The sequence below is a fragment of the Triturus cristatus genome, chromosome 1_1, assembly GCF_964204655.1.
Source record: "Triturus cristatus chromosome 1_1, aTriCri1.1, whole genome shotgun sequence".
NCBI classification, from domain to species: Eukaryota; Metazoa; Chordata; class Amphibia; order Caudata; family Salamandridae; genus Triturus; species Triturus cristatus.
In genome coordinates this window covers 96,399,477-96,424,182 of record NC_140579.1, presented here as the reverse complement: position 1 = coordinate 96,424,182, position 24,706 = coordinate 96,399,477, and the positions used below count along the sequence as shown (strand labels likewise).

The 24,706-nt window shown below is 50.2% G+C and overlaps 1 protein-coding gene across 1 annotated transcript in view; it reads left to right on the top strand.

Annotated features, from left to right (window-relative positions):
• Window positions 1-11,049: 11,049 nt before the first annotated feature.
• LOC146869605 (E3 ubiquitin-protein ligase TRIM39-like) overlaps window positions 11,050-24,706 on the top strand; it is a 98,355-nt gene continuing 84,698 nt past the window's right edge. The window contains exons 1-2 of the mRNA XM_085608559.1: window positions 11,050-11,536; window positions 19,715-19,810. Coding sequence (XP_085464685.1) covers window positions 11,120-11,536; window positions 19,715-19,810 — 513 coding nt within the window. The 5' untranslated portion in view covers window positions 11,050-11,119. The remainder of the gene's footprint in view (window positions 11,537-19,714; window positions 19,811-24,706) is intronic.

Below are 24,706 nucleotides of genomic sequence, written 5' to 3'. Positions count from 1 at the left end.
TTAAGATACCTGCTGCAAAGAACGTGTGCTTGTCAAACAATCAAACATTTGTAGAGCCCACTACTCACCCGTGAGGGTCTTAAGGTGCTGTGGGGAGAGGGGGGGGGGCAGCTACTGGTCGAACAGCCAAGTTTTGAGGAGTCTCCTGAAGATCGGCAGGTCCTTGGTCCGGCACAGGTAGGCGGGGAGGGTGTTCCATGTCTTTGCAGCGAGGTGGGAGAAGCTGGCAGTTCGGGGTGTAGGACAGTCGTTCGTTGAGGTATGTTGGTCTGGCATTGTTGAGTGCTTTGTGGACGTGGGTGAGGAGTTTGAAGGTGATCCTCTTGTTGACCGGGAGCCAGTGCAGGTCTCTAAGGTGGGTGGTGATGTGGCTGTGGCGAGGGAGTCCAAGGATGAGGCGTGCGGAGGCGTTTTGTATACGTTGGAGTCTCTTCTGGAGTGTCACTGTGGTTCCTGCGTAGAGGGCATTGCCATAGTCCAGCCTGCTGGTGACGAGTGCTTGGGTGACTGTTTTCATGTTTCGGTGAGGATCCATTTGTAGATCATACGGAGGGTGTTGAAACAGGAGGAGGAAACAGTGTTGACTTGCTGGGTCATAGAGAGCGTTGAGTCCAGGAAGAACCCCAGATTGCATGTGCGATTTGTGGGTGTCGGGGCAGCTCCCAGTTTGGTCGGCCACCAGGAGTCATCCCATGCAGAGGGGGTGGAGCAGAGGATGAGGACCTCTGTCTTGTCTGAGTTCAGTTTCAGTCGGCTGGTCTTCATCCAATCTGCAACGGCCTTCATTCCTTCTTGGAGGTTGGATTTGGCGGTGGCTGGGTCCTTGGTGAGGGAGAGGATCAGCTGGGTGTCGTCGGCGTACGAGACGATGTTGAGGTGGTGGGCTCAGACGATGTTGGTGAGCGGTCCCATGTAGATGTTAAAAAGGGTCGGGCTGAGGGATGATCCTTGGGATACGCCGCAGGTGATCGTGGTGGCTTCGGATCGGAAAGGGGGAGGCGGACTCTCTGCGTTCTGCCGGTGAGGAAGGAGGAGATCCAGTCCAGGGTTTTGCCTCGGATCCCTGCGTCGTGGAGGTGTGTGTGCAGGGTGTGGTGGCAGACGGTGTCAAAGGCGGCCAAGAGGCCCAGGAGGATGAGGGCCATGGTTTCGCCCTTGTCTAGTATGGTCCTGATGTCGTTGGTGGCGGTGATGAGGGCGGTCTCAGTGCTGTGGTTGCTGCGGTTGCTGCGGAAGCCGGATTGGGAGGAATCCAGGACATTGTTCTCCTCCAGGAAGTGGGTCAGTTGTCTGTTGGCGGTCTTCTCAATGACTTTTGCCGGGAACGGGAGCAGGGAGATGGGTCAGAAGTTCTTGAGGTCCTTTGGGTCTGCCTTGGGTTTCTTGAGGAGGGCGTTGATCTCGGCGTGTTTCCAGCTCTCTGGGAAGGTGGTGGTCTTGAAGGAGCTGTTGATGATCTTTCGGAGTTGGGGTGCGATGATGGCACTTGCCTTGTTGAAGATGTGGTGGGGGCAGGACTCGGAAGGTGAGCCGGAGTGGATGGTGTTCATGATTTAGATGGTGTCTTCGTTGTTTACGTTGTTCCAGGAGAGCAGAAGGTTGGTGTGTGTTGAGTCGGGGGTGTCGGCGTCAGTCATCGGCATCTGGGTGTCGAAGCTGTTGTGAATGTCTGCGATCTTGCGGTGGAAGAAGGTAGCTAGGGAGTTGCAGAGTTCTTGCGACGGCGGTACATCATTGGAGCTAGAGCTGGGGGTGGCGAGCTCTTTCACGATGCTGAAGAGCTCTTTGCTGTTGTGTGCTTTGTTGTCGATGCGTTCCTTGAAAGAGGTTCTTTTGGCTGATCGGATGAGCTGGTGGTGTTTGCGTCTGGCGTTCATGAGGGCTGTGTGGTTGTCGGATGTCTGGTCATTTCGCCATTGCTTCTCGAGTCTTCTGCAGGTGTGCTTGGAGTTCTGGAGGTTGGCGTTGAACCAGATGGCTCTTGTGTCAGTGCGCCTGTTGGGGGGTTTCTTGATCGGGGCGAGGGTGTTGGCGCAATCGTCGATCCATTGTCTGAAGTGGTGGGCTGCTGCGTCTGTCTCGGAGGGCTCGGGTGGAGGGTCTCGGGCGAGTGTGGGGATGAGCTGGTCTTCGATTACTTTTTTCCAGTTGCGGTGTGGGATGAGTAGTGGTTGGTTGTGTGCGGTGTGTTTCTCGAAGGAGAAGTGGATGCAGTGGTGGTCAGTCCAGTGGAGTTCGGTGGTGTGGCTGAAGGTGACGTGGTCGCTGGCGGAAAAGATGGGGTCGAGCGTGTGTCTGGCGGAGTGGGTGGGTGCCGTGACGAGTGTGTCCAGAGGTTTTCAGGCGACAATAAAAATGTAAAGGTGACTTTGGCGTTTAATGCTCCTGCTGGAGAGAGATCGGAAGTTTTATCTAGTGGCTGTTTCCACTGATGCTAAAGTTGCTCACAGGATTAAGACGCCTGCTGCAAATAGGTGTCCTTGAGTGTCCAGAGGGTTTCAGGTAACAATAAAAATGTAAAGGTAACTTTGGCGATTAATGTTCCTGCAGGAGAGAGATCGGAGTTTTATCCAGTGTCTGTTTCCATTCCTGTTAACGAAGCACAGAGGATTTCATTGCCTGCTGCAAAGAACATGTCCTTGTGTCCCCTGAGGTATTCAGGCAACAATAAAAATGTAAAGGTAACTTTGGCGATTAATGTTCCTGGGGAAAGAGAAGGAAGTTTTATCTAGTGGCTGTTTCCATTCATGCTAAAGTAGTGCAGAGGATTAAGATGCCTGCAGCAAAGAACATGTCTTTGAGTGTTCAGAGGTTTTCAGGCAAAAATGTAAAGGTAACTTTGGCGATTAATGCTCCTGCTGGAGAGAGATCGGAAGATTTATCTAGTGGTTGTTTACACCCATGCTGAAGTAGTGCAGAGGATTAAGATGCCTGTTGCAAAGAACATGTCCTTGTGTGTTCATAGATTTCCCAGGCAACAATAAAAATGTAAAGGTAACTTTGGCGATTAGAGTCTTGCTGGAGCGAGAGATTAGAGTTTTATCTAGTGTTTTTTTTTACTCATGTTAAAGTGATGCAGAGGATTTAGAGCCCTCCTGCATAGAACATATCCTTGTATGTTCAGAGGTTTTCAGGCAACAATAAAAATGTAAAGGTAACTTTGGCGTTTAATGTTCCTGCGTCAGAGAGATGGGAGTTTTATCTAGTGGCAGTATCCAATCATGCTAAAGTAGCACAGGGGATTAAGATGCCAGCTGAAAAGAACATGTCCTTGTGTATTCAGAGGTTTTCAGGCAACAATAAAAATGTAAAGATAAATTTGGCGATTAGTGTTCCTGCTGCAGAAACATGGGAATTTTATCCAGTGGATGTTTCTACTCATATTAAAGTAGTGCAGAGGATTAAGATGCCTGCTGCAAAGAACATATGCTTGTGTGTTCAGAGGTTTCCAGGCAACAATAAAAATGTAATGGTAACTTTGGCGATTAATTTTCCTGCTGGAGAGAGATCGGATTTTTATCTAGAGGCTGTTTCCACTGATGCTAAAGTACCATAGAGGATTCAGATGCCTTGTGCTAAGAACATGTCCTTGTTTGTTCAGAGGTTTTCAGTCAACAATAAAAATGTAAAGGTAACTTTGGCAATTAATGTTTCTGTGGGAGAGAGATCGGAAGTTTTATCTAGTGGCTGTTTCCACTCATGCTAAAGTAGCACAGAGGATTAAGATGCCTGCTGGAAAGAACATATCCTTGAATGTCCAGAGGTTTTCAGGCAACAATAAAAATGTAAAGATGACTTTGGCGATCACTGTCCCTGTGGGGAAGCGATGGGAGTTTTATCTAGTGGCTGTTTCCCCTCATGCTAAAGTAGCGCAGAGGATTAGGATGCCTGCTGTTTGTGTGTGCAGAGGTTTTCAGGCGACAATAAAAATGTAAAGGTAACTTTGGCAATTAATGTTCCTGCTGGAGAGAGATCAGATTTTTATCTAGTGGATGGTTGCACTCATACTAAGGTAGAGTAGCCCGGAGGATTAAGATTGTTGCTGCAAATAACATGTCCTTGTGTGTTCAGAGGTTTTCAGGCAACAATAAAAATGTGAAGGTAAGTTTGGTGATTAATGTTCCTGCGGGAGAGAGGTTGGAGTTCTATCTAGTGGCTGTTTCCACTCATGCTGAAGCAGCTGTTGGACTTGGCCCTTTTTGCAGGGCCATCCCTAAACTTTTTGCCTTTCTCCTAGCCTTTTTTTCTGACATGGTGTTGGTGGTTTCAGGACTCTGGGCACTTTAGCACTGCTGTCCAGTGTAAAGTGTTTGTGCTCTCTTTGATAAATATGGTAAGATTGGTCTACACCTGTTTTGTCCTATTTAATCGACCTGTCAGTCCCTTGTAAAGTGGTATCTCAGATACCAAGGGCTGGTTAATTAAATGCTACTGGTGGGCTTGCAGCACTGATTGCGCCACTTACCAAAGTAGCCTTGCAAACCTATCTCAGCCCTCTGCCATCGCAGGGCCTGTCCGCGCAGTGTTACTGCCGCTGTGACGTGGCACCTGAAGTGTGTGCCATGTCCGTACCCCCCTTTTACTACATATCAATCACCTCTAAGGTAGGTCCTAGATAGCCCTATGGGCAGGGTGCATTGTAGGTAAAAGATAGGACATGTACCTTAAGTGTGTGGCATGACCTGGTGGTGACAAACAGCCCTTTTGGTTTCTCACTACTGTGTGGCTGCCCTTCCATAGGAATGCATTGGGGATTCCCTGATAAGTGTTTCAGTGGTAATTCCTGATATGAGAGGCGCAGCGTGGTCAAGTTTGGTATGTTTGGAATAGGGATAATAAATGCTACGCAATGGTGTGCGCAGATTTATTCTAACTATTTTAGAAATGCCACTTTTAGAAGTTAGCATTTCTGTGTGCTATGTGTCTGCCTGCCTGATGTGAATTGCATGTCTGGCTTTTGAGTAACAGGGGCTGGGAGGTGTGTGTGACTCCAGGAGGGGCAGGGTGAGTCACCGCTAGGCTGAATGGGACATCTACATTTGGAGTGGTGGTAGGAGAAGTCCCTGAATAGGATTATGCCTACCCTAGTGAATACTGGCTCCGCCCCCCTGTGGTGTGTCTGATGACGAGCCCCCACCTGACAAAGGGAAAGAGGAGCTTGGAAAACAAAGTGCTCCAATTCCCCCCTGAACCAGTTTTTGCTGCTTCCCCCTAGCCCTGTGCTCTGCAGAACAAAGTGAATAGTGGTATAAATGTAGGGGCTGTGACCCCATGTGAGTGAGCTGTTCCTGGACCTTTGGGGGCTTGCTGCTGCTGGGGCCAAGGAGGAACCACCATGGGGGCTGCCCTCCCTGCTGGAGGCCCCTGTGTGCTGGCCTCCCTGGGCCCAGATGTGTCCCTGAACTTTGCTTTTGAATCTTGGGACATCTAGCACCCGGGAAGCGCTGAGTTTTGATTTCCCAGAGAAGAGAAGCACCAGGCCTCCGCAACGCTGGGCCACAGAGGCATCCCGAGGAAATCCCGGCTTGGGGATTCCCCTGCACAACGCAGGGATCGAGCGGGAGACCACCCCACTGTTTCATGCTTCTTTAAGCGGGAGCCTACCCCGAGTTTTGGATGCAAGTCTGGCGGGTGCCCACCCTGCAATTGTATCCCTGAGAAGCGGGTGCCTACCCCACTTTTTCATTATGCTAAATGGCGGGTGCCCATCCCGCACTTTGGTGTGTAATTACCGCAGGTGCCCACCCCGCATTGGGAGGAAGTTCGGCGGGTGCCCATCCTGCGTTTTGGTGTGCGGCACAGCGGGAGTCCACCCCGCACTTCAGAAGAGGAAGAGAATCACCGCCGCAACCCGGGACAGGCAAAACAGGAAACCAGGCTGCCTGCCTGGTTGTAGGCAGGGCCGAGGGGAAGCGGGGCCGGAGACCCAGGCGGGAGCCCACCCCGTGCTGGGACGTGTGCAGGAGAAAAATGAAGCGCTGAGGGATCCTGGAGGCAGGGCTCCCGCAGCCGAGGTGTGAGTCCTGCATGTCCTGCCTGCTGAGACGGGCCCCCGGGAGTAGGGAAAAGCCCCGCGACGTGCCTGAAAGAAGGAGGGGTCCTGCGGCGGAAGGGGCCGAGGCACATTGTCGGTGCCTGCCCCCGCCGCGCTGGTGAAGAAGAGAAGGCTCCAGTAAGGTTGGAGAAGAGGTTCCAGCAACGGGAGCTGTCGGGGCACATTTCCGGTGCCCAGAGCCTGCGGAGTCACCCACAGAGAGCCCGGTGAGCGGGGCTCAGTTGGACACTAGTTGGGGGTGTCGGGACACATTGCCGGTGCCTGCCCCCTGTGGTAGTGCTTAGGGCACCGTGAGTGCCCGTGCTGATTTCCCAGCTGCCCCGCCTGAGAGTGGGCAGCTGCAACATTTGGGAGCAATTTGGCAAGTAAGAGTCCCGGAGTAGGGCTGTCAGGGCACTGCGTGACAGGTTTCATTTTTGTCCAGCTGCCCGCTTGACAGTGGGCAGCTGCAACGTGGACCTATTTCTTAAAGAGCTCAGTGGGGCTCACCAGGCACAGTAGTAGAACTAATTGGATAGGCCTGGAGTAACCCTTGACTTTCTGGACATAGGGCATTGGAGCCCTAGAAAAGTCCAGTTGGCCTAGGGTCAGTTTTTAAGGTGGGCCTACTGTGAGATTATTGCATAATGTGTTTATGCTGGTGGGGCCTAATGCATAATATGTTTATGCTAATGAGGTTTGGGCCTAATGTGTTCTATGCCTAATGCGTAGTGTGGTATAGGCGTAATGTGAGTTATGCGTAATGTGATTTAGGCCTAACGTGATGCAGACATAATGTGTTTAACACAAGGTTATATCGAAAATAGCCTTTGTATTATCATAAACACATTAGAAACATATTCACACATTTACACTGTGCCCACTGGCACTGGCAATATTCACAGAGGATTATATACAGAACCAGGCCAATCGGGCCATGGTCAGAACCATCAGGACAGGTAAGTAAATGTAAAACACAACCAGTAACTACTAGTACAATAAGGTACTTAGCATTGTCACCTGCAATTCGCATCTTCCCGGCAGCGGCACTTCTTTGCCAGCTCCCATTGAAATCGACGACGCAACTCGACACCATTTGACACCTATGCACCCGGCTTCCCTGGGTGAGGTAACACGAGTACTACGGTGCTCCTGTGGGTGTTGGCCCTAGAACTTCCTAAGTCCGAAAGGGTTTGGTCCTGACTCACTTCTAAGTGTCCCTAATCTTTAAAAATCTAACCGTAACTTTCCCCATAGAAGCTAACCGGAGCTCACGGCTGTGTTCACACACTGCACACGGCCCCGTGGGTCCCCTGTGTCACTGCCTTGGGTCGGGTCCCAGCGATTCTACAGGCTCTAGGCCTTGTGTCTAGTTAAGTTGTGGTTCTTATACCACTATTTTAGCATATGGTTTGGCTCGCCCCTAGGGCCTGACGTGTATTTGTGCTATTTAACTGTAATATTTGAAGTGTAACTTATGTGTTGTGACCTCTAGTCTCATAAAGAGACTAGGAAGGTGTGTTTGGATATAAATACGTATATCTTATATATATACCTGGTGTGGATGTCTTTCATTTAGGCACTCAAGAGATTATAGACTGGTAAAACAAGCTGCTTTACATTCCTTCAAGACTTAGCCTGAAGGCTGCTCTACACAGCTACCACTAGGATAGCTTTCAATAAAGGTTGTCTTTAACCTATAACCAATAAGGGGTTGTTTGGACTGGTACAGGGTGCCCACTATAACTAGTGGACAGCATATACCAGGCCAACTTCTCACACTGGAGTTGTGTGTTGTGTTTGTGTGAGGAACTGTGTGTTTGCGTACCTGAGGCGTCGTCCGCGATGGTCCATAACTTGCTGGTAGTGTATCAGGTACAACACCGGGAAGACGTGTAGAGCTGGAGGCATTGCGGTCGGGACCGGGTGGAAGGGACCGGGAATCTGGTTGCGCGCTCCGCTGAGGTGCTTCCGCCGTCTCTGGTCTTCTAAACCGCCATCACCAGGATCACTGGACTGCTCCCTTCTTTGTAATTCTAAACTGCTCTCCCCACCCAGCTCCACAGCAATGCAGCACAACCACCACCGTTTGTTCCCCTAAAACAGTTAACCTTAGCCCAGCTGTTGTAAGCGGGTTTAGTTTCCAATTTCTTTTTTATTTTGGTCTAATTTGGACCATATAAATACAAATACATTTCATATCCTTCTTTACACAAACTTACGAGCTTAAGAATATACCATTGTCATAAAACAACGCAGATGCATAAAATGAGAAGCTAAAGTCTTGAAGATGAACAAGGCCAGTTGTTGGAGGTAACCATGCAAAAAGGGGCACTTTCCTACACAACCCCTATCCCACAAACTAAAGAGGATGAGACTAACCTTTCCCAAGAGAGTCTTCATTGTCTAAGTGGAAAAATCTGGAAAGGCCATCGGCATGGGCAGTCCAAGGTCCATGTTCCACTGTAAAGTCCATTCCCCGTGGGGATCTGGGCCACCTCAAACGTTTTGGGTTTACTCCTTTCTTCTGCATCAGCCAACTGAGAGGTCTGTGGTCAGTTTGAACCAGAAAGTGAGTACCAAACAGGTATGGTCTCAGCTTCTTCAGAGACCAAACCCCAACAAAGGCCTCCCTCTTAATGGCACTCCAGCGCGGCTCCCTGGGTTGTAGCCTTCTGCTTATGAAAGCAACAGGTTGGTCTTGTCCAACATCAGTGGTCTGGGATAGGACCGCTCCTATCCATAGAGCAGAGGAGTCAGTCTGCACAATGAACTGCTTGGAGTAATCTGGAGTCTTGAGAATTGGTGCTGAGCACATTGCCTCTTTTAGGGTCTCAAAAGTTAGGCTTCCTTAGTAGAGCTGTAAGTGGAGTCTGGTATAGGAGCAGCAGGGGCTGCTCAGGTCAGGAGTGAGGGTCATGTGTAGAGCTGTGGGCGGGGCCTGGTAGAGGAGGAGCAGGGGGTGCTCTGGTAAGGAGTGAGGGTCCTCGGTAGAGCTGTGGGAGGGGCCTGGTACAGGAGGAGCAGGGGGTGCTCAGGAGTGAGGGTCTGTGGTAGAGCTATAAGTGGAGTCTGGTACAGGAGCAGCAGGGGGTGCTCAGGTCAGGGGTGAGAGTCTGCGGTAGAGCTGTGGGCGGGGCCTGGTACAGGAGCAGCAGGGGTGCTCAGGTCAGGAGTGAGGTTCCGCGGTAGAGCTGTGGGCGGGGCCTGGGGCAGGAAGAGCAGGAGGTGCTCAGGCCAGGAGTGAGTGTCCTCGGTAGAGCTGGGTGTGGGGCCTGGGGCAGGAACAGCAGGGGATGCTCAGGAGTGAGGGTCCGCGGTAGAGCTATAAGTGGAGTCTGGTACAGGAGCAGCAGGGGGTGCTCAGGTCAGGGGTGAGGGTCCGCGGTAGAGCTGTGGGCGGGGCCTGGTACAAGAGCAGCAGGGGGTGCTCAGGTCAGGGGTAAGGGTCCTCGGTAGAGCTGTGGGTGGGGCCTGGTACAGAAACAGCATGGGGTGTACAGCTCGGGGGAGGCGGCCCTTAGTAGAGCGGTAAGTGGGGCCTGGTACAGGAGGAGCAGGGGGTGCTCTGGTAAGGAGTGAGGGTCCTCGTTAGAGCTGTGGGTGGGGCCTGGTACAGGAGGAGCAGGGGGTGCTCGGTCAATAGTGAGGGTCCTCGTTAGAGCTGTGGGCGGGGCCTGGTACGGGAGCAGCAGGGGGTGCTCAGGTAAGGAGTGAGGGTCCACGTTAGAGCTGTGGGCGGGCCTTGTACAGGAGCAGCAGGGGGTGCTCAGGTAAGGAGTGAGGGTCCTCGGTAGAGCTGTGGGCGGGGCCTGGTACAGGAGCAGCAGGGGGTGCTCAGGTCAGGAGTGAGGGTACTTGGTAGAGCTGTGGGCGGGGCCTGGTACAGGAACAGCACGGGGTGCTCAGGTCAGGGGCGAGGGTCCGCGGTAGAGCTGTGGGCGGGGCCTGGGGCAGGAACAGCAGGGGGTGCTCAGGCCAGGAGTGAGTGTCCTCGGTAGAGCTGGGTGTGGGGCATGGGGCAGGAACAGCAGGGGGTGCTCAGGTCAGGAATGAGGGTCATGTGTAGAGCTGTGGGCAGGGCCTGGTACAGGAACAGCAGGGGATGCTCAGGAGTGAGGGTCCTCTGTAGAGCTGTGGGCGGGGCCTTGTACAGGAACAGCATGGGATGCTCAGGAGTGAGGGTCTGTGGTAGAGCTGTGGGCGGGGCCTGGTACAGGAACAGCAGGGGATGCTCAGGAGTAAGTGTCCTCGGTAGAGCTGGGTGTGGGGCCTGGGGCAGGAACAGCAGGGGGTGCTCAGGTCAGGAATGAGGGTCTGTGGTAGAGCGGTGGGCGGGGCCTGGTACAGGAACAGCACGGGGTGCTCAGTCAGGATTGAGGGTCCTTGGTAGAGCTGTGGGAGGGGCTTGGCACAGGAACAGCAGGGGATGCTCAGGAGTGAGGGTCTGTGGTAGAGCGGTGGGGGGACCTGGTACAGGAACAGCATGAGGTGCTCAGTCAGGAGTGAGCGCCCTCTGTAGAGCTGTGGTCGGGGCCTCGTACAGGCCAGCACGGGTGCTCAGTCAGGAGTGAGGGTCCTCTGTAGAGCTGTGGTCGGGGCCTCGTACAGGAACAGCACGGGTGCTCAGATCAAGAGGGAGTGTCCTCGGTAGAGCTGTGGGTGAAGCCTGGTACAGGAACAGCACAGAGCGCTCAGTCAGGATTGAAGGTCCTTGGTAGAGCCGGGGGTGGGGCCCTGAGGAGGACAGCATGGGGTACTCAGTCAGGAGTGAGGGTCCTCGGTAGAGCTGTGGGCGGGCCTGTGGTAGGGACAGCAGGGGGTACTCAGTCAGGAGTGAGGGTCCTCGGTGGAGCTGTGGCAGATGTGAAGAGAATCTTAGAACATAACAAATTACCGGTGCGTTTAGCTGAGAAAGGGGTAAAGCACAGGAGACAGTAACAACAGAGGAGTCAGTCCTGTCCTGCGCCTGTAACATGAACCCGGAAGTCCCAGCGCAGCCAGAGAGGGGCAGACGCACAGACACACCCACTTCACAAAGAGAGAGAAACTGAAACTCAAGTTTACTTCCTGCATTTCTGAATCATGGCGACAGCAGCTCAGCTCGGGAACCTAAAGGAAGAGGCCACTTGTTCCATCTGTTTGGAATATTTTACTGATCCGGTGATAATTATTGAGTGTGGACACAACTTCTGCCGCTCCTGCATCACTCAGAGCTGGGAGGGAAGAGATGAAAACTTCCCCTGTCCACAGTGCAGGGAAATATCTACTGGGAAAAACCTCCAACCAAACAGACAACTAAAGAACGTGGTGGAAATGTTAAAACTGTTTCATCTGCCCCCAGTGAAGCCCCCAGAGGACAACCTGTGTGAGAAACATGAAGAGAAACTGAGGCTGTTCTGTGCAGAGGATCAGAGGATGATATGTTTGGTGTGCCGAGAATCCAAGGAACATAAAACTCACTCAGCAAGTCCTGTAGAGGAGGCTGCAGAGGAGCACAAGGTACGTCTGTGGGCATTCAGGGACCACAAACTCACACTATGAACCCAATTGAGGGGCCTGCAAAAGTGTACAAGTTGTGTGTGTGTGTTTGTGTTCTGGACGGACAACAGAAGAGCACAAGGTGTGTCTGTGGAAATTCAGAGATCAGAAAGTCACTTCATGAGCCACATCAAGGGGCAGCCTGAGAACCACAGCTGTGTGTACACATTTTCAGAGGTCACAAGTCACCCTGTGTGTCCCATTGAGGAGGCTGCAGAAAACAAGAAGAAAAGTTTGTGGATTTCGAGGGATCGCCAGGCACCCCATGGCTCGATATAGGAGGCTGCTGAAAGGTATTAGGCACGTGTGACTCTGTTTACGCATCATATTGCACCATGTGGGCCCCAAAGTGAAGACTCCGCAACGTCTGTGTGTGGATGTTCAGGGTTCATAGGTAAAGACATTGTAACTTCCACACAGGATGAAGTTGCAGCACAATGTATGTCTGTGGGTGTTCAGGATTTACTAGTGAATTCACTCCTTAAGTCTTTATGAGGATACAAAGTATATTTTGGGGTGTTAAGGGATCAAAATTCACACTACGGATCCCATAGAGAAGGGTGCCTAAGAGTACATAGTGTGTATGCGGGTAGCCAGGATTTGCAAGTGAAGACACACTGTGAGTCCAAAAGAGCACTACAAGGAATATATGTAATCTTTCAGGGATCACAGGTTGTATACGTACTGTGTGCTCTTGGGCACCCTTCTCTTTAGGACCCACAGGGTGAACTTTGATCCATTAACACCCCAAACATACTTTGTATCCTCTTAAAGGTTTAATGAATAACTTGTGAATCCTGAGAATCCACAAATATCCCCGGCTTCTTACTCTGTGGAACCCTGTATGAGGCTGGTCTCTAGTTGTCTGTTCTCTGTCGCAGACCCTATATGAGGCTGGTCTCTGTTTGTCTGTTCTCTGTTGCAGTCCCTATATGAGGCTGGTCTCTGGTCCTCTGTTAGAAATTCAAACTCTGTGCAAACTTGACATTGATTTATGCATGTAGATCTTTGTGGTGTGAGTGAAGACTGTGGAGTGATTGTATGAAGATCAACAGGGGTTTTTCCTATTTGCTTCCTCAAGGGGAGTATTTATTTTACTGTTAATACGGTGCTCTGTCCCCTTGGTGTGTGGGGCCCCTCTCTCTCATCTAGTAGACTTCTTTAAAGTAGTACCACGTCTAAATGTTGCCATGCATTTAGGCGCAAAGTGCTGCGCAGTCTTTGCCATTTAGCAATAAGTGCCAATGATGAAGCTACTTTACCTGGGATTCTGGACCTAGGCCCAAACAGGCCTAAAGAAGTGACAGCACTGTCTGTGTCCTTGCCTATGATACTTGGGACTGGTACCTACAATCTGGATATGTGTGGCCGGTACTTACATTCCTGATATGAGATGCTGTAAACGGGGTTTTGGGTTTAGGTAAAGGCGCCACAGGGAAAATTTACATGTGTTTATATGTCCTGAACTTATAGATTGACGGTGCTACAAGGTGGGAAGTACCACCTGACTTCCCAGAATTATGAGCCTTTGCTCAGTACAGTTCTGAAAGCAATCCTTAGCACACGTACTAATTATATAAAGTAAAAATGTAACGTGTTTTCACAATGCACTTCAATCCAGTGTACAAAAGAAATGATTTAGTCTTTTTCTTCTAGATGGTTCTTTTATTCATTGGTAATCTTCTCCGTAGTTCATAACAGCCAGCCAACACGTGTTTCGTCGCTACATGGGAATGTAGTCCCGCGACTTTTTCAAGGCTATTCTTGGCTTGATATATATATTTAGTAGGTGGTGATAATTCCAAACCACCTATGGTTTCTGCGGTAATGGCGTCACTTGTTACTGTGATATTGTAATCCTTTGCGAGATCCTGTTACTTTTCAGTACTTATTCGACTGAAAGTGAATCCGTCGTGACGCCCGTCCCTGGTTTCCCGGTCTCGAGTGCATATCTGGATATGTGTGGCCGGTACTTACATTCCTGATATGTATGACTGGTACTTACAATCAGTATAATATGCGCCCATACATACAATATTGTATTGTTGTGTTATGTGGATTTGTAGAGCGCGGCTCATCACCCGTGAGGGTATCCAAGCATTGAGTGGGGCAGGCCTGAGGGGGGACGAGGAGATCCTATCTGTTTCGTCTGGAAGAGCCATGTCTTGAGGTTCCTTCTGAAGTCCATGAGGGACGGGGAGGTTCTGAGGTGTTGCAGGAGGTCATTCCACGTCTTGCACCATGTGGGCCCCAAAGTGAAGACTCAGCAAGGTCTGTGTGTGGATGTTCAGGGTTCATAGGTAAAGACATTGTAACTTCCACACAGGATGAAGTTGCAGAGGAGCACAAGGTATGTCTGTGGGTGTTCAGGATTTACTAGTGAATTCACTACTTAAGTCTTTATGAGGATACAAAGTATATTTTGGGGTGTTAAGGGATCAAAATTCACACTACGGATCCCATAGAGAAGGGTGCCTAAGAGTACATAGTGTGTATGCGGGTAGCCAGGATTTGCAAGTGCAGACACACTGTGAGTCCAAAAGAGCACTACAAGGAATATATGTAATCTTTCAGGGATCACAGGTTGTATACGTACTGTGTGCTCTTGGGCACCCTTCTCTTTAGGACCCACAGGGTGAACTTTGATCCATTAACACCCCATCCTCTTAAAGGGGTGGATTCTCAGGATTCACAGTTATTCATTAAATGAATAACTGTGAATCCTGAGAATCCACAAATATCCCCGGCTTCTTACTCTGTGGAACCCTGTATTAGGCTGGTCTCTGGTTGTCTGTTCTCTGTCGCAGACCCTATATGAGGCTGGTCTCTGTTTGTCTGTTCTCTGTTGCAGTCCCTGTATGAGGCTGGTCTCTGGTTGTCTGTTCTCTGTCGCAGACCCTATATGAGGCTGGTCTCTGTTTGTCTGTTCTCTGTTGCAGTCCCTGTATGAGGCTGGTCTCTGGTTGTCTGTACTCCGTTGCAGACCCTGTATGAGCCTGGCCTCTGGTCGTCTGTTTTCTGTTGCAGACGCTGTATGAGGCTGGTCTCTGGGTGTCTGTTCTCTGTTGCAGACCCTGTATGAGGCTGGTCTCTGGTCATATGTTCTCTGATGCACACCCTGTATGAGGCTGGTCTCTGGGTGTCTGTTCTCTGTTGCAGACCCTGTATGAGGCTGGTCTCTGGTTGTCTGTATTCTGTTTCACACCCTGTATGAGGCTGGTCTCTGGGGATCGTCTATTATCTGTTGCAGACTCTGTTTGAGGCTGGTGTCTGGTTGTCTGTTCTCTGTTGCAGACCCTGTATTAGGCTGGTCTCTGGGGGTTGTCTGTTCTCTGTTGCAGGCCCTGTATGAGGCTGGTCTCCGGACATCTGTTCTCTGTTGCAGACCCTGTATGAAGCTGGTCTCTGGTTGTCTGTTCTCTGTTGCAGACCCTGTATGAGGCTGGTCTCTGGTTGTCTGTTCTGTGTTGTAGACCCTGTACGAGGCTGGTGTCTGGTTATCTGTTCTCTGTTACAGACCCTGTATGAGGCTGGTCTCTGGTCATCTGTTCTCTGTTGCAGACCCTGTATGAGGCTGGTCTCTGGTCGTCTGTTCTCTGTTGCAGACCTTGTATGAGGCTGGTCTCTGGTTGTCTGTTCTGTGTTGTAGACCCTGTATGAGGCTGGTCTCTGGTTGTCTGTTCTCTGTTACAGACCCTGTATGAGGCGGGTCTCTGGTTGTCTGTTCTCTGTTGCCGACCCTGTATGAGCCTGGTTTCTGGTTCTGTTCTCTGTTGCAGACCCTGTATGAGGCTGGTCTCTGGTTTAGTTCACAGGTACAGACCCTATATGAGCCTGGTTTCTGTTTCTCTTCTCGGATGCAGACCCTGTCTGAGGATGGTCTCTAGTTGTCTGTTCTGTGTTGTAGACCCTGTATGAGGCTGGTGTCTGGTTGTCTGTTCTCTGTTACAGACCCTGTATGAGGCTGGTCTCCGGTCATCTGTTCTCTGTTGCAGACCCTGTCGAGGCTGGTCTCTGGTTGTCTGTTCTCTGTTTCTGACCCTGTATGAGGCTGGTCTCTGGTTGTCTGTTCTGTGTTGTAAACCCTGTATGAGGCTGGTCTCTGTCTGCTCTCTGGTGCAGACCCTGAATGAGGCTGTTCTCTGGTCGTCTGTTCTCTGTTGCAGACCCTGTATGAGGCTGGTCTCTGGTTGTCTGTATTCTGTTTCACACCCTGTATGAGGCTGGTCTCTGGGGATCGTCTATTTTCTGTTGCAGACTCTGTTTGAGGCTGGTGTCTGGTTGTCTGTTCTCTGTTGCAGACCCTGTATTAGGCTGGTCTCTGGGGGTTGTCTGTTCTCTGTTGCAGGCCCTGTATGAGGCTGGTCTCCGGACATCTGTTCTCTGTTGCAGACCCTGTATGAAGCTGGTCTCTGGTTGTCTGTTCTCTGTTGCAGACCCTGTATGAGGCTGGTCTCTGGTTGTCTGTTCTGTGTTGTAGACCCTGTACGAGGCTGGTGTCTGGTTATCTGTTCTCTGTTACAGACCCTGTATGAGGCTGGTCTCTGGTCATCTGTTCTCTGTTGCAGACCCTGTATGAGGCTGGTCTCTGGTCGTCTGTTCTCTGTTGCAGACCTTGTATGAGGCTGGTCTCTGGTTGTCTGTTCTGTGTTGTAGACCCTGTATGAGGCTGGTCTCTGGTTGTCTGTTCTCTGTTACAGACCCTGTATGAGGCGGGTCTCTGGTTGTCTGTTCTCTGTTGCCGACCCTGTATGAGCCTGGTTTCTGGTTCTGTTCTCTGTTGCAGACCCTGTATGAGGCTGGTCTCTGGTTGTCTGTTCTCTGTTGCAGACCCTACATGAGGCTGGTCTCTGGTTTAGTTCACAGGTACAGACCCTATATGAGCCTGGTTTCTGTTTCTCTTCTCGGATGCAGACCCTGTCTGAGGATGGTCTCTAGTTGTCTGTTCTGTGTTGTAGACCCTGTATGAGGCTGGTGTCTGGTTGTCTGTTCTCTGTTACAGACCCTGTATGAGGCTGGTCTCCGGTCATCTGTTCTCTGTTGCAGACCCTGTCGAGGCTGGTCTCTGGTTGTCTGTTCTCTGTTTCTGACCCTGTATGAGGCTGGTCTCTGGTTGTCTGTTCTGTGTTGTAAACCCTGTATGAGGCTGGTCTCTGTCTGCTCTCTGGTGCAGACCCTGAATGAGGCTGTTCTCTGGTCGTCTGTTCTCTGTTGCAGACCCTGTATGAGCCTGGTCTCTGGTCGTCTGTTCTCTGTTTCTGACCCTGTATGAGGCTGGTCTCTGGTTGTCTGTTCTGTGTTGTAAACCCTGTATGAGGCTGGTCTCTGGTCGTCTGTTCTCTGTTGCAGACGCTGTATGAGGCTGGTCTCTGGGTGTCTGTTCTCTGTTGCAGACCCTGTATGAGCCTGGTCTCTGGTCGTCTGCTCTCTGGTGCAGACCCTTAATGAGGCTGTTCTCTGGTCCTCTGTTAGAAATTCAAACTCTGTGCAAACTTGACATTGATTTATGCATGTAGATCTTTGTGGTGTGAGTGAAGACTGTGGAGTGATTGTATGAAGATCAACAGGGGTTTTTCCTATTTGCTTCCTCAAGGGGAGTATTTATTTTACTGTTAATACGGTGCTCTGTCCCCTTGGTGTGTGGGGCCCCTCTCTCTCATCTAGTAGACTTCTTTAAAGTAGTGCCACGTCTAAATGTTGCCATGCATTTAGGCGCAAAGTGCTGCGCAGTCTTTACCATTTAGCAATAAGTGCCAATGATGAAGCTACTTTACCTGGGATTCTGGACCTAGGCCCAAACAGGCCTAAAGAAGTGACAGCACTGTCTGTGTCCTTGCCTATGATACTTGGGACTGGTACCTACAATCTGGATATGTGTGGCCGGTACTTACATTCCTGATATGTATGACTGGTACTTACAATCAGTATAATATGCGCCCATACATACAATATTGTATTGTTGTGTTATGTAGATTTGTAGAGCGCGGCTCATCACCCGTGAGGGAATCCAGGCATTGAGTGGGGCAGGCCTGAGGGGGGACGAGGAGATCCTATCTGTTTCGTCTGGAAGAGCCATGTCTTGAGGTTCCTTCTGAAGTCCATGAGGGACGGGGAGGTTCTGAGGTGTTGCAGGAGGTCATTCTACATCTTGAGGTTCCTTCTGAAGTCAATGTGTGAGGGGGAGGTTGTGAGGGGTTGCAGGAGGTCATTCCATGTCTTGAGGTTCCTTCTGAAGTCCATGAGGGAGGGGGAGGGTGTGAGGTGTTGCAGGAGGTCATTCCACGTCTTGAGGTTCCTTCTGAAGTCCATGCGTGAAGGGGAGGTTGTGAGGTGTTGCAGGAGGTAGTTCCACGTCTTGAGGTTCTTTCTGAAGTCCATGAGGGAAGGGGAGGTTCTGAGGTGTTGCAGGAGGTCATTCCACGTCTTGAGGTTCCTTCTGAAGTCCATGAGTGAGGGGGAGGTTGTGAGGTGTTGCAGGAGGTCATTCCACGTCTTGAGGTTCCTTCTGAAGTCCATGCGTGAGGGGGAGGTTGTGAGGTGTTGCAGGAGGTAGTTCCACGTCTTGAGGTTCCTTCTGAAGTCCATGAGGGAAGGGGAGGTTCTGAGGTGTTGCAGGAGGTCATTCCACGTCTTGAGGTTCCTTCTGAAGTCCATGAGTGAGGGGGAGGTTGTGAGGTGTTGCAGGAGGTCGTTCCACGTCTTGAGGTTCCTTCTGAAGTCCATGAGTGATGGGGAGGTTGTGAGGTGTTGTAGGAGGTCATTACACATCTTGAGGTTCCTTCTGAAGTCCATGAGGGAGGGGGAGGTTCTGAGGTGTTGCTGGAGGTCGTTCCATATCATGGCTGCGAGGTATGAGAGGGAGCGTCCTCCACTTCTGGCCTTCTTGATGTGAGGGAGGTGAGCTCTTGTCAGGGACAGAGATCGAAGGTGTCTGGTGGGTTGGTAGAAGTTGAGGCGGTGCTTGAGGTAAGCTGGACCGATGCTGTTGTGCGCTTTATGGGCTTGGGTGAGTAGCTTGTACTTCCATCTTTCGTGGACTGGGAGCCAGTGGAGATTGTTGAGGTGCAGAGAGATGTTCAGAATGAGTCTGGCAGATGCTTTCTGCGTGGTTTGGAGTCGGCGTAGGACATGGGCTGGGATTCTGATGTAGAGTGCATTTCCGTAGTCAAGTCTGCTTGTGATAAGTAGCTGGGTGACTGTTCCTCTGGTGTTAAGTGGTGTCCACTTGAAAATCTTGCGCAGCGTTCAAAGGATGAAGAAACATCATGAGGCGATGGCGTAGATCTGTCTGCTCATGGAGAGGTTGGTGTGCAGTATGACCCCGAGGTTCTTGCAATGGTACGTAAGGGTTGGTGATGGCCAAATTCGGAGGGCCACCAAGAGGCATCCCAGGAGAGTGGTTGTTCACGATGATAAGGTCCAATATTTTGTCTATGTTGAGCTGGAGGCAGTTGCTTTTCATCCAAGCAGCAACGTTGTGTCTGCAGTTTGCGAAGTTTGCTTTGGTGGTCCTGGTTGAGTCTGTAAGAATACTATGCTGATGCCATGGTCTGTGACGCTACCCGCGAGAGGCATCCTGTAGACCTTGTAGAGTGTCAAGTAAGGCCTCGGGTGGGCACGGCTTCTGTCGGTGGGAAGATCAGTGAATGGGAAAAACCCGGGCGGGAATACCTGGTTGAGAAAAACCGGGAGTGAAAACCTGGGCAGCGGCGGTGTCATTTGGTCAAACGGCAGCAACTGGATCAGGCTGGAACAAGCAGGAACTGGAGTCCACAGGCAAGTGGCGGGCTGGGCTTGATTGGTACTTACAAGTCTGGGGGCCTAATTTACAAAGGTAAACTTAGACCAAAAGTTTAAATTTAGACCTGAAGTCTAAAGTTTGGACCTAAAGTTTAACTTTACTGGTAATAAAGTTAGACTTTTGGTCTACGTTTTGACCAAAAGTCTAACTTAGACCAAAACTCTAACTTAGACTATTAGTAAAGATAGACTTTTGGTCTAAACTTCAACTTGTGGTCTAAGTTTATCTTTGTTAATCGGGCCCAGGGCTTGTGCAGTTGTCCCTTTAGTGATTCTTTTCTGTAAGTGAGACCACACCCTATCCATCTTTACATATTTCTTGCGCTCTCATCCCTGCAGGTAAAACTTCAAGAGTGGCGGCGTCTTCTGAAGAAAGAGGAGGAATATATTCTGGTCTCTAAACTCAAGGAAGAGGAACAATATAAAACCATGAGGGTGAGTGGCGGCAGTGAATCCTGTGCGCCTGTTCATGTCTGTGCATTTGTCTATGCATGGACCTGTTAAGGTTACAAACATACAGAAACCGACGAGTCACCCAAAAGAATGGGTTATCATCCCCGCCAGGTAAATTCACTGACCGGAGTCACTGCCATGGTTATTGGGGCTCAATTTGCCAAGGATTTGTCCTAGAATAAGCAAACTGTAGTGTGCTCAAATGCTTTTTTTACAACAGAACTTTTCCCTGTTCCTAAATGCTGTTTGGCGGCCGACTGAAGATCGGACAGAAATGTCAATGTACTACGTTTCAACATAACAGTAAGTGTGCGCCTAAATTGAACCTAGCCGCCTTGTAACTTATAATTTGTAAAATAAACAAAAACACTATTTACTCTGCTGACCTTAGGGTATTATTTAAATGGTGTGTATTAGTGTGTGTATATACAGTTGTGGCATTTTCAGCTGTGAGTATGTACTAGTTTGTCTGAGCATGTTCTCGCTTATGTGTGCATGTCTTAGGATGTATTCATATATGGATGGCCCATGAATCCTCTCTGGGAGCGCATTCCTGTCTGCTCATCGCTGTTTTTAAGGACATAGATAAGTGTTTGTGTGCGTGTGTGTGTATGCATGCATGGATGTTGAGCCATGCAAATGCATGTGCGCATTTATGTGTATGTGTGTTAGGGGGTTTGTGTATGCTTTGGTCTGGATTTATTTTCTGTGAGTTTGTACTTGCATATAAGAATGCCTGTCTATAGGTTTGCATATTGCAAGGTCTGGTAGTGTTTGTGAGTATGTATGTGTGCCTCTATGAGTGTGTGCTCTGTGAGTACGTGTACGCATGGGTGTGTCTATGTGATAGTGGGCATTTGTTAGTTGTGTATGCACTGTTTAGAAATATTTATCTCTGAGTTTGTACCAGCATCTATGCATCTGTGAGAGCGCACACTAATGTGTGCATCTGTGTGAATGTGTGCCCCTGTGAGGTTATGTATGCACGGAGCGGAGATATCTATCTGTGAGTATGAGCATGCATCTATGCATCTGTGAGAGCGCACACTAATGTGTGCATCTGTGTGAATGTGTGCCTCTGTGAGCTAATGTATGCACGGAGCGGAGATATCTAACCGTGAGTATGAGCATGCATCTATGCGTCTGTGAGTGCGCACACTAATGTGCGCATCTGTGTGAATGTGTGCCTCTGTGAGGTTATGTATGCACGTTGCGCAGATATCTATCTGTGAGTATGAGCATGCATCTATGCGTCTGTGAGTGCGCACACTAATGTGCGCATCTGTGTGAATGTGTGCCTCTGTGAGGTTATGTATGCATGGAGCGGAGATATCTATCTGTGAGTATGAGCATGCATCTATGCCTCTGTGAGTGCGCACACTAATGTGTGCATCTGTGTGAATGTGTGCCTCTGTGAGGTTATGTATGCACGGAGCGGAGATATCTAACCGTGAGTATGAGCATGCATCTATGCGTCTGTGAGTGCGCACAGTAATGTGCGCATCTGTGTGAATGTGTGCCTCTGTGAGGTTCTGTATGCACGGAGCGCAGATATCTATCTGTGAGTATGAGCATGCATCTATGCCTCTGTGAGTGCGCACACTAATGTGCGCATCTGTGTGCCTCTGTGAGGTTATGTATGCACGGAGCGGAGATATCTAACCGTGAGTATGAGCATGCATCTATGCATCTGTGAGTGCGCACACTAATGTGCGCATCTGTGTGAATGTGTGCCTCTGTGAGGTTATGTATGCACGGAGCGGAGATATCTACCTGTGAGTATAAGCATGCATCTATGCCTCTGTGAGTGCGCACACTAATGTGCGCATCTGTGTGAATGTGTGCCTCTGTGAGGTTATGTATGCACACAGCGGAGGTATCCATCTGTGAGTATGTGCATGCATCTATGCATCTGTAAGTGCACCCACTAATATGTGCTTCTGTATGAATGTGTGCCTCTGTGAGGTTCTGTATGCACACAGCGGAGGTATCCATCTGTGAGTATGTGCATGCATCTATGCCTCTGTGTGCAAGTGTGATCGTGCATTTGTGCATATGTATGAGTGCGTGCCTCTGTACGTTTGAGTATGCATGTGTTAGAACACCTTTCAGAGGGCCACACAGTTACTGGGCCCAACCAAGGTGTCTGAGGCCTTTTACTCCTGATGTCCCGGGGCCCATAGTGTAGCTTAAGCAGTCAAGGCTCCTATGGGGGAAGCTCAGATGCAGATCAGTGAACATGACTCATAATTCATTGTGTGAGCAGTGCGAACAATAAATCAATGTCCTGTCAAATACTTGTTTTTATATAAAAAGAAGGTTTTTAATTCTAACTCTACTGAAACAAAGGTAAACAACATTCAAAAGCAACATCACAAAACCCTTGAGGTTGGGGCTCTAGTAGTTGTCAAGCCACTCCCTGTCTTCTCGCCTCTAGTGCAACGGGCTCAGTGTTATTCCCTGTTAGACCTGGTACCACTTCTCCCTTCCATTTTTTACTGATTGCCTACTCTGTTTTTGATATATTTTGCTGGTTTTGATGCTTTGGGCACTGTGCCATTGCTATTCAGTGCCACAGTGCGAGTTCTCACTATGTTAACTTGATGTTTTGATTAGTGACTCCATGATTAACTTATTTGGTTTACTGGCAGACCCTCGTATCGTGCACTGCGTGTGCCCACGGCTTGTAAATCAAATGCTGCTGGTGGGTGTGAGAAGTTGGCCTGATATATGCTGTCCACTAGTTCTAGTGGGCACCTTGTATCAGTCCAAACAACCCCTTATGGTGATAGGTTAAAGACAACCTTTATTGAAAGCTATCCTAGTGGTAGCTATGGAGAGCAGCCTTCAGGCTAAGTCTTGAAGGAATGTAAAGCAGCTTGTTTTACCAGTCTATAATCTCTTGAATGATCAAATGAAAAGACAACCACACCAGGTATATATTTAAAATTTATGTATTTAAGATAAAACACACCCCTCCAGTCTCTTTATGAGGCTGGAGTTCGAAGTTCTTAATTTACAAGTTAGCAATCAACAGTAATAGCACAAATACACGTTTGGGCCTTAGGGGCATCCCAAACCATATACCAATAAAGTGGTATAAGAACCACGACTGAACTAGACACAAGGCCTAGAGCCTGTAGAATCGCTGGAACCCCAAGGAACCTCCCAAGGTAGTGACACAGGGGACCCACGGGGGCCGTGTGCAGTGTGTAAACACAACCGCGGGTTCCCGTTAGCTTCTATGGGCCATATCTCGGTTGGAAATTTAAAGATTAGGGACACTTAGCATCGAGTTAGGACATAACCCTTTTGGACTTAAGAAGTTCTAGGGCTAGCACCCACGGGAGCACCAGAGTACTCGTGTTACCTCACCCAGGGAAGTTGGGTGCATAGGTGTCTTTTGGTGTTGGGTCGCGTCGTCGATTTCAATGGCAACTGGCGAAGAAGTGCTGCTGCAGTGAAGAGGAGAAGTTTCCGAAGAGATCCAAGCCTGGATCTAGGATGGAAGGGACCTGAAAGCAGAGGGGACAGAGTCTGAGTCACTTGCCAGTGGCCGAGGGCAGGATGGACCAATGGCCACAGATGTCGGGTGCTTCAGATGAGTTGACGGGTGTCTTGACTCTTCATCCATGAGGTCCAGGAGGCGCCGATGACGACCAGGAGCTGGATTCGAGCTGTCCCACGAAGTCTGTCGAGTGCTGCGGTGTCGGCGACCAGAATGGACCCAACAAGCCTTGGCAACAGCAAATCTTGTGGAAAGAGAAGAAGGACGTCGGTGCAGACCAGCAAGGTCTGAGGGACTCACCCAGCGAGGGTAAGTCGGGGCACGTCTGGAGCAACCAGCAAAGCCCAAGCAGATGAGGAGTTGCCTTTGTGGGGACCCACTAGCCAGCGGGCTAGCGATCGTGAAGGAGCCTCGAGCGGTCGCACTGGAACCCAGCCCACAGGTCACTCGTGGAGTGGAGGCCAGAGATCTTCGGTGCAGTCAGTGCTCAAGGCTGGGGCTACTCGGAGCCCAAAGTAGAACTTCAAGGATAAACAGGAAGTCGATGTACCAGCAATAGTACGCGGTGCCCAGGGGTCACGGTTCCTCGTCACCCACGATAGCCACGGGCCTCAGCTTTGCTGGGGACTCTGGGTAGCCTTGGGAAGTCAGGAAATCCACCTCTGGTGATGCAGAGAATTCGGCGTCCAATGGGAGCTTTAGAATTGCAGACCAGACAGTTGCTTCTTTGGTGCCTGCCAAGCAGGGGAGTCACTCCTTGACCCCAAGGGAGATTTCTTCAGTCTTCTAGTCAGGATAGAACGTCGAAGGTCCAGGATATATGTTGCAGAGTTTCGTCCAGGGTAATCTAAAGTCGCAAGGACTGGGTTCCCATACTTACACAAAGTTTGGGGGTTGGACATACTCTAGAGACCCACCTATGGGAGGGTTTGGAAAGAGTGGTGGTTACACCCATTTCCTTTGTTCAGTTTCGCGCCAGAGCAGGGGCAGGTAGCCCCTGCAACCGGTTTGAACTGGACTATGCACAGGGACACCAGGTGTGCCCCCAGTGCAGGACTTCAAAGCACCAGAGAGTGCTCCCGCCCAGCCACAATACATATCTGCCTGTCTGGGGAGGTGGTTACACCACCCTGGGACAGGAAACCTATTGTCCAGGCCTCCCCTGCCAGAGTTTCGGTCAGCAGCAGGAGGCCAGACCCGTGTCTGTGGCAGAGGCATCCATTTTGTGATGCCAGGGCTGTAGAAAGTCCTACCAGGTTAGACCAGTGTGAACATGTCTCTCCCTCTAGAAGGGTGGAATGCTACTCCCGCCGCCAGAACTGGTGGGGGTTAGTATTCCAAAGCGCTTGACACCAAACACGACATGTTTC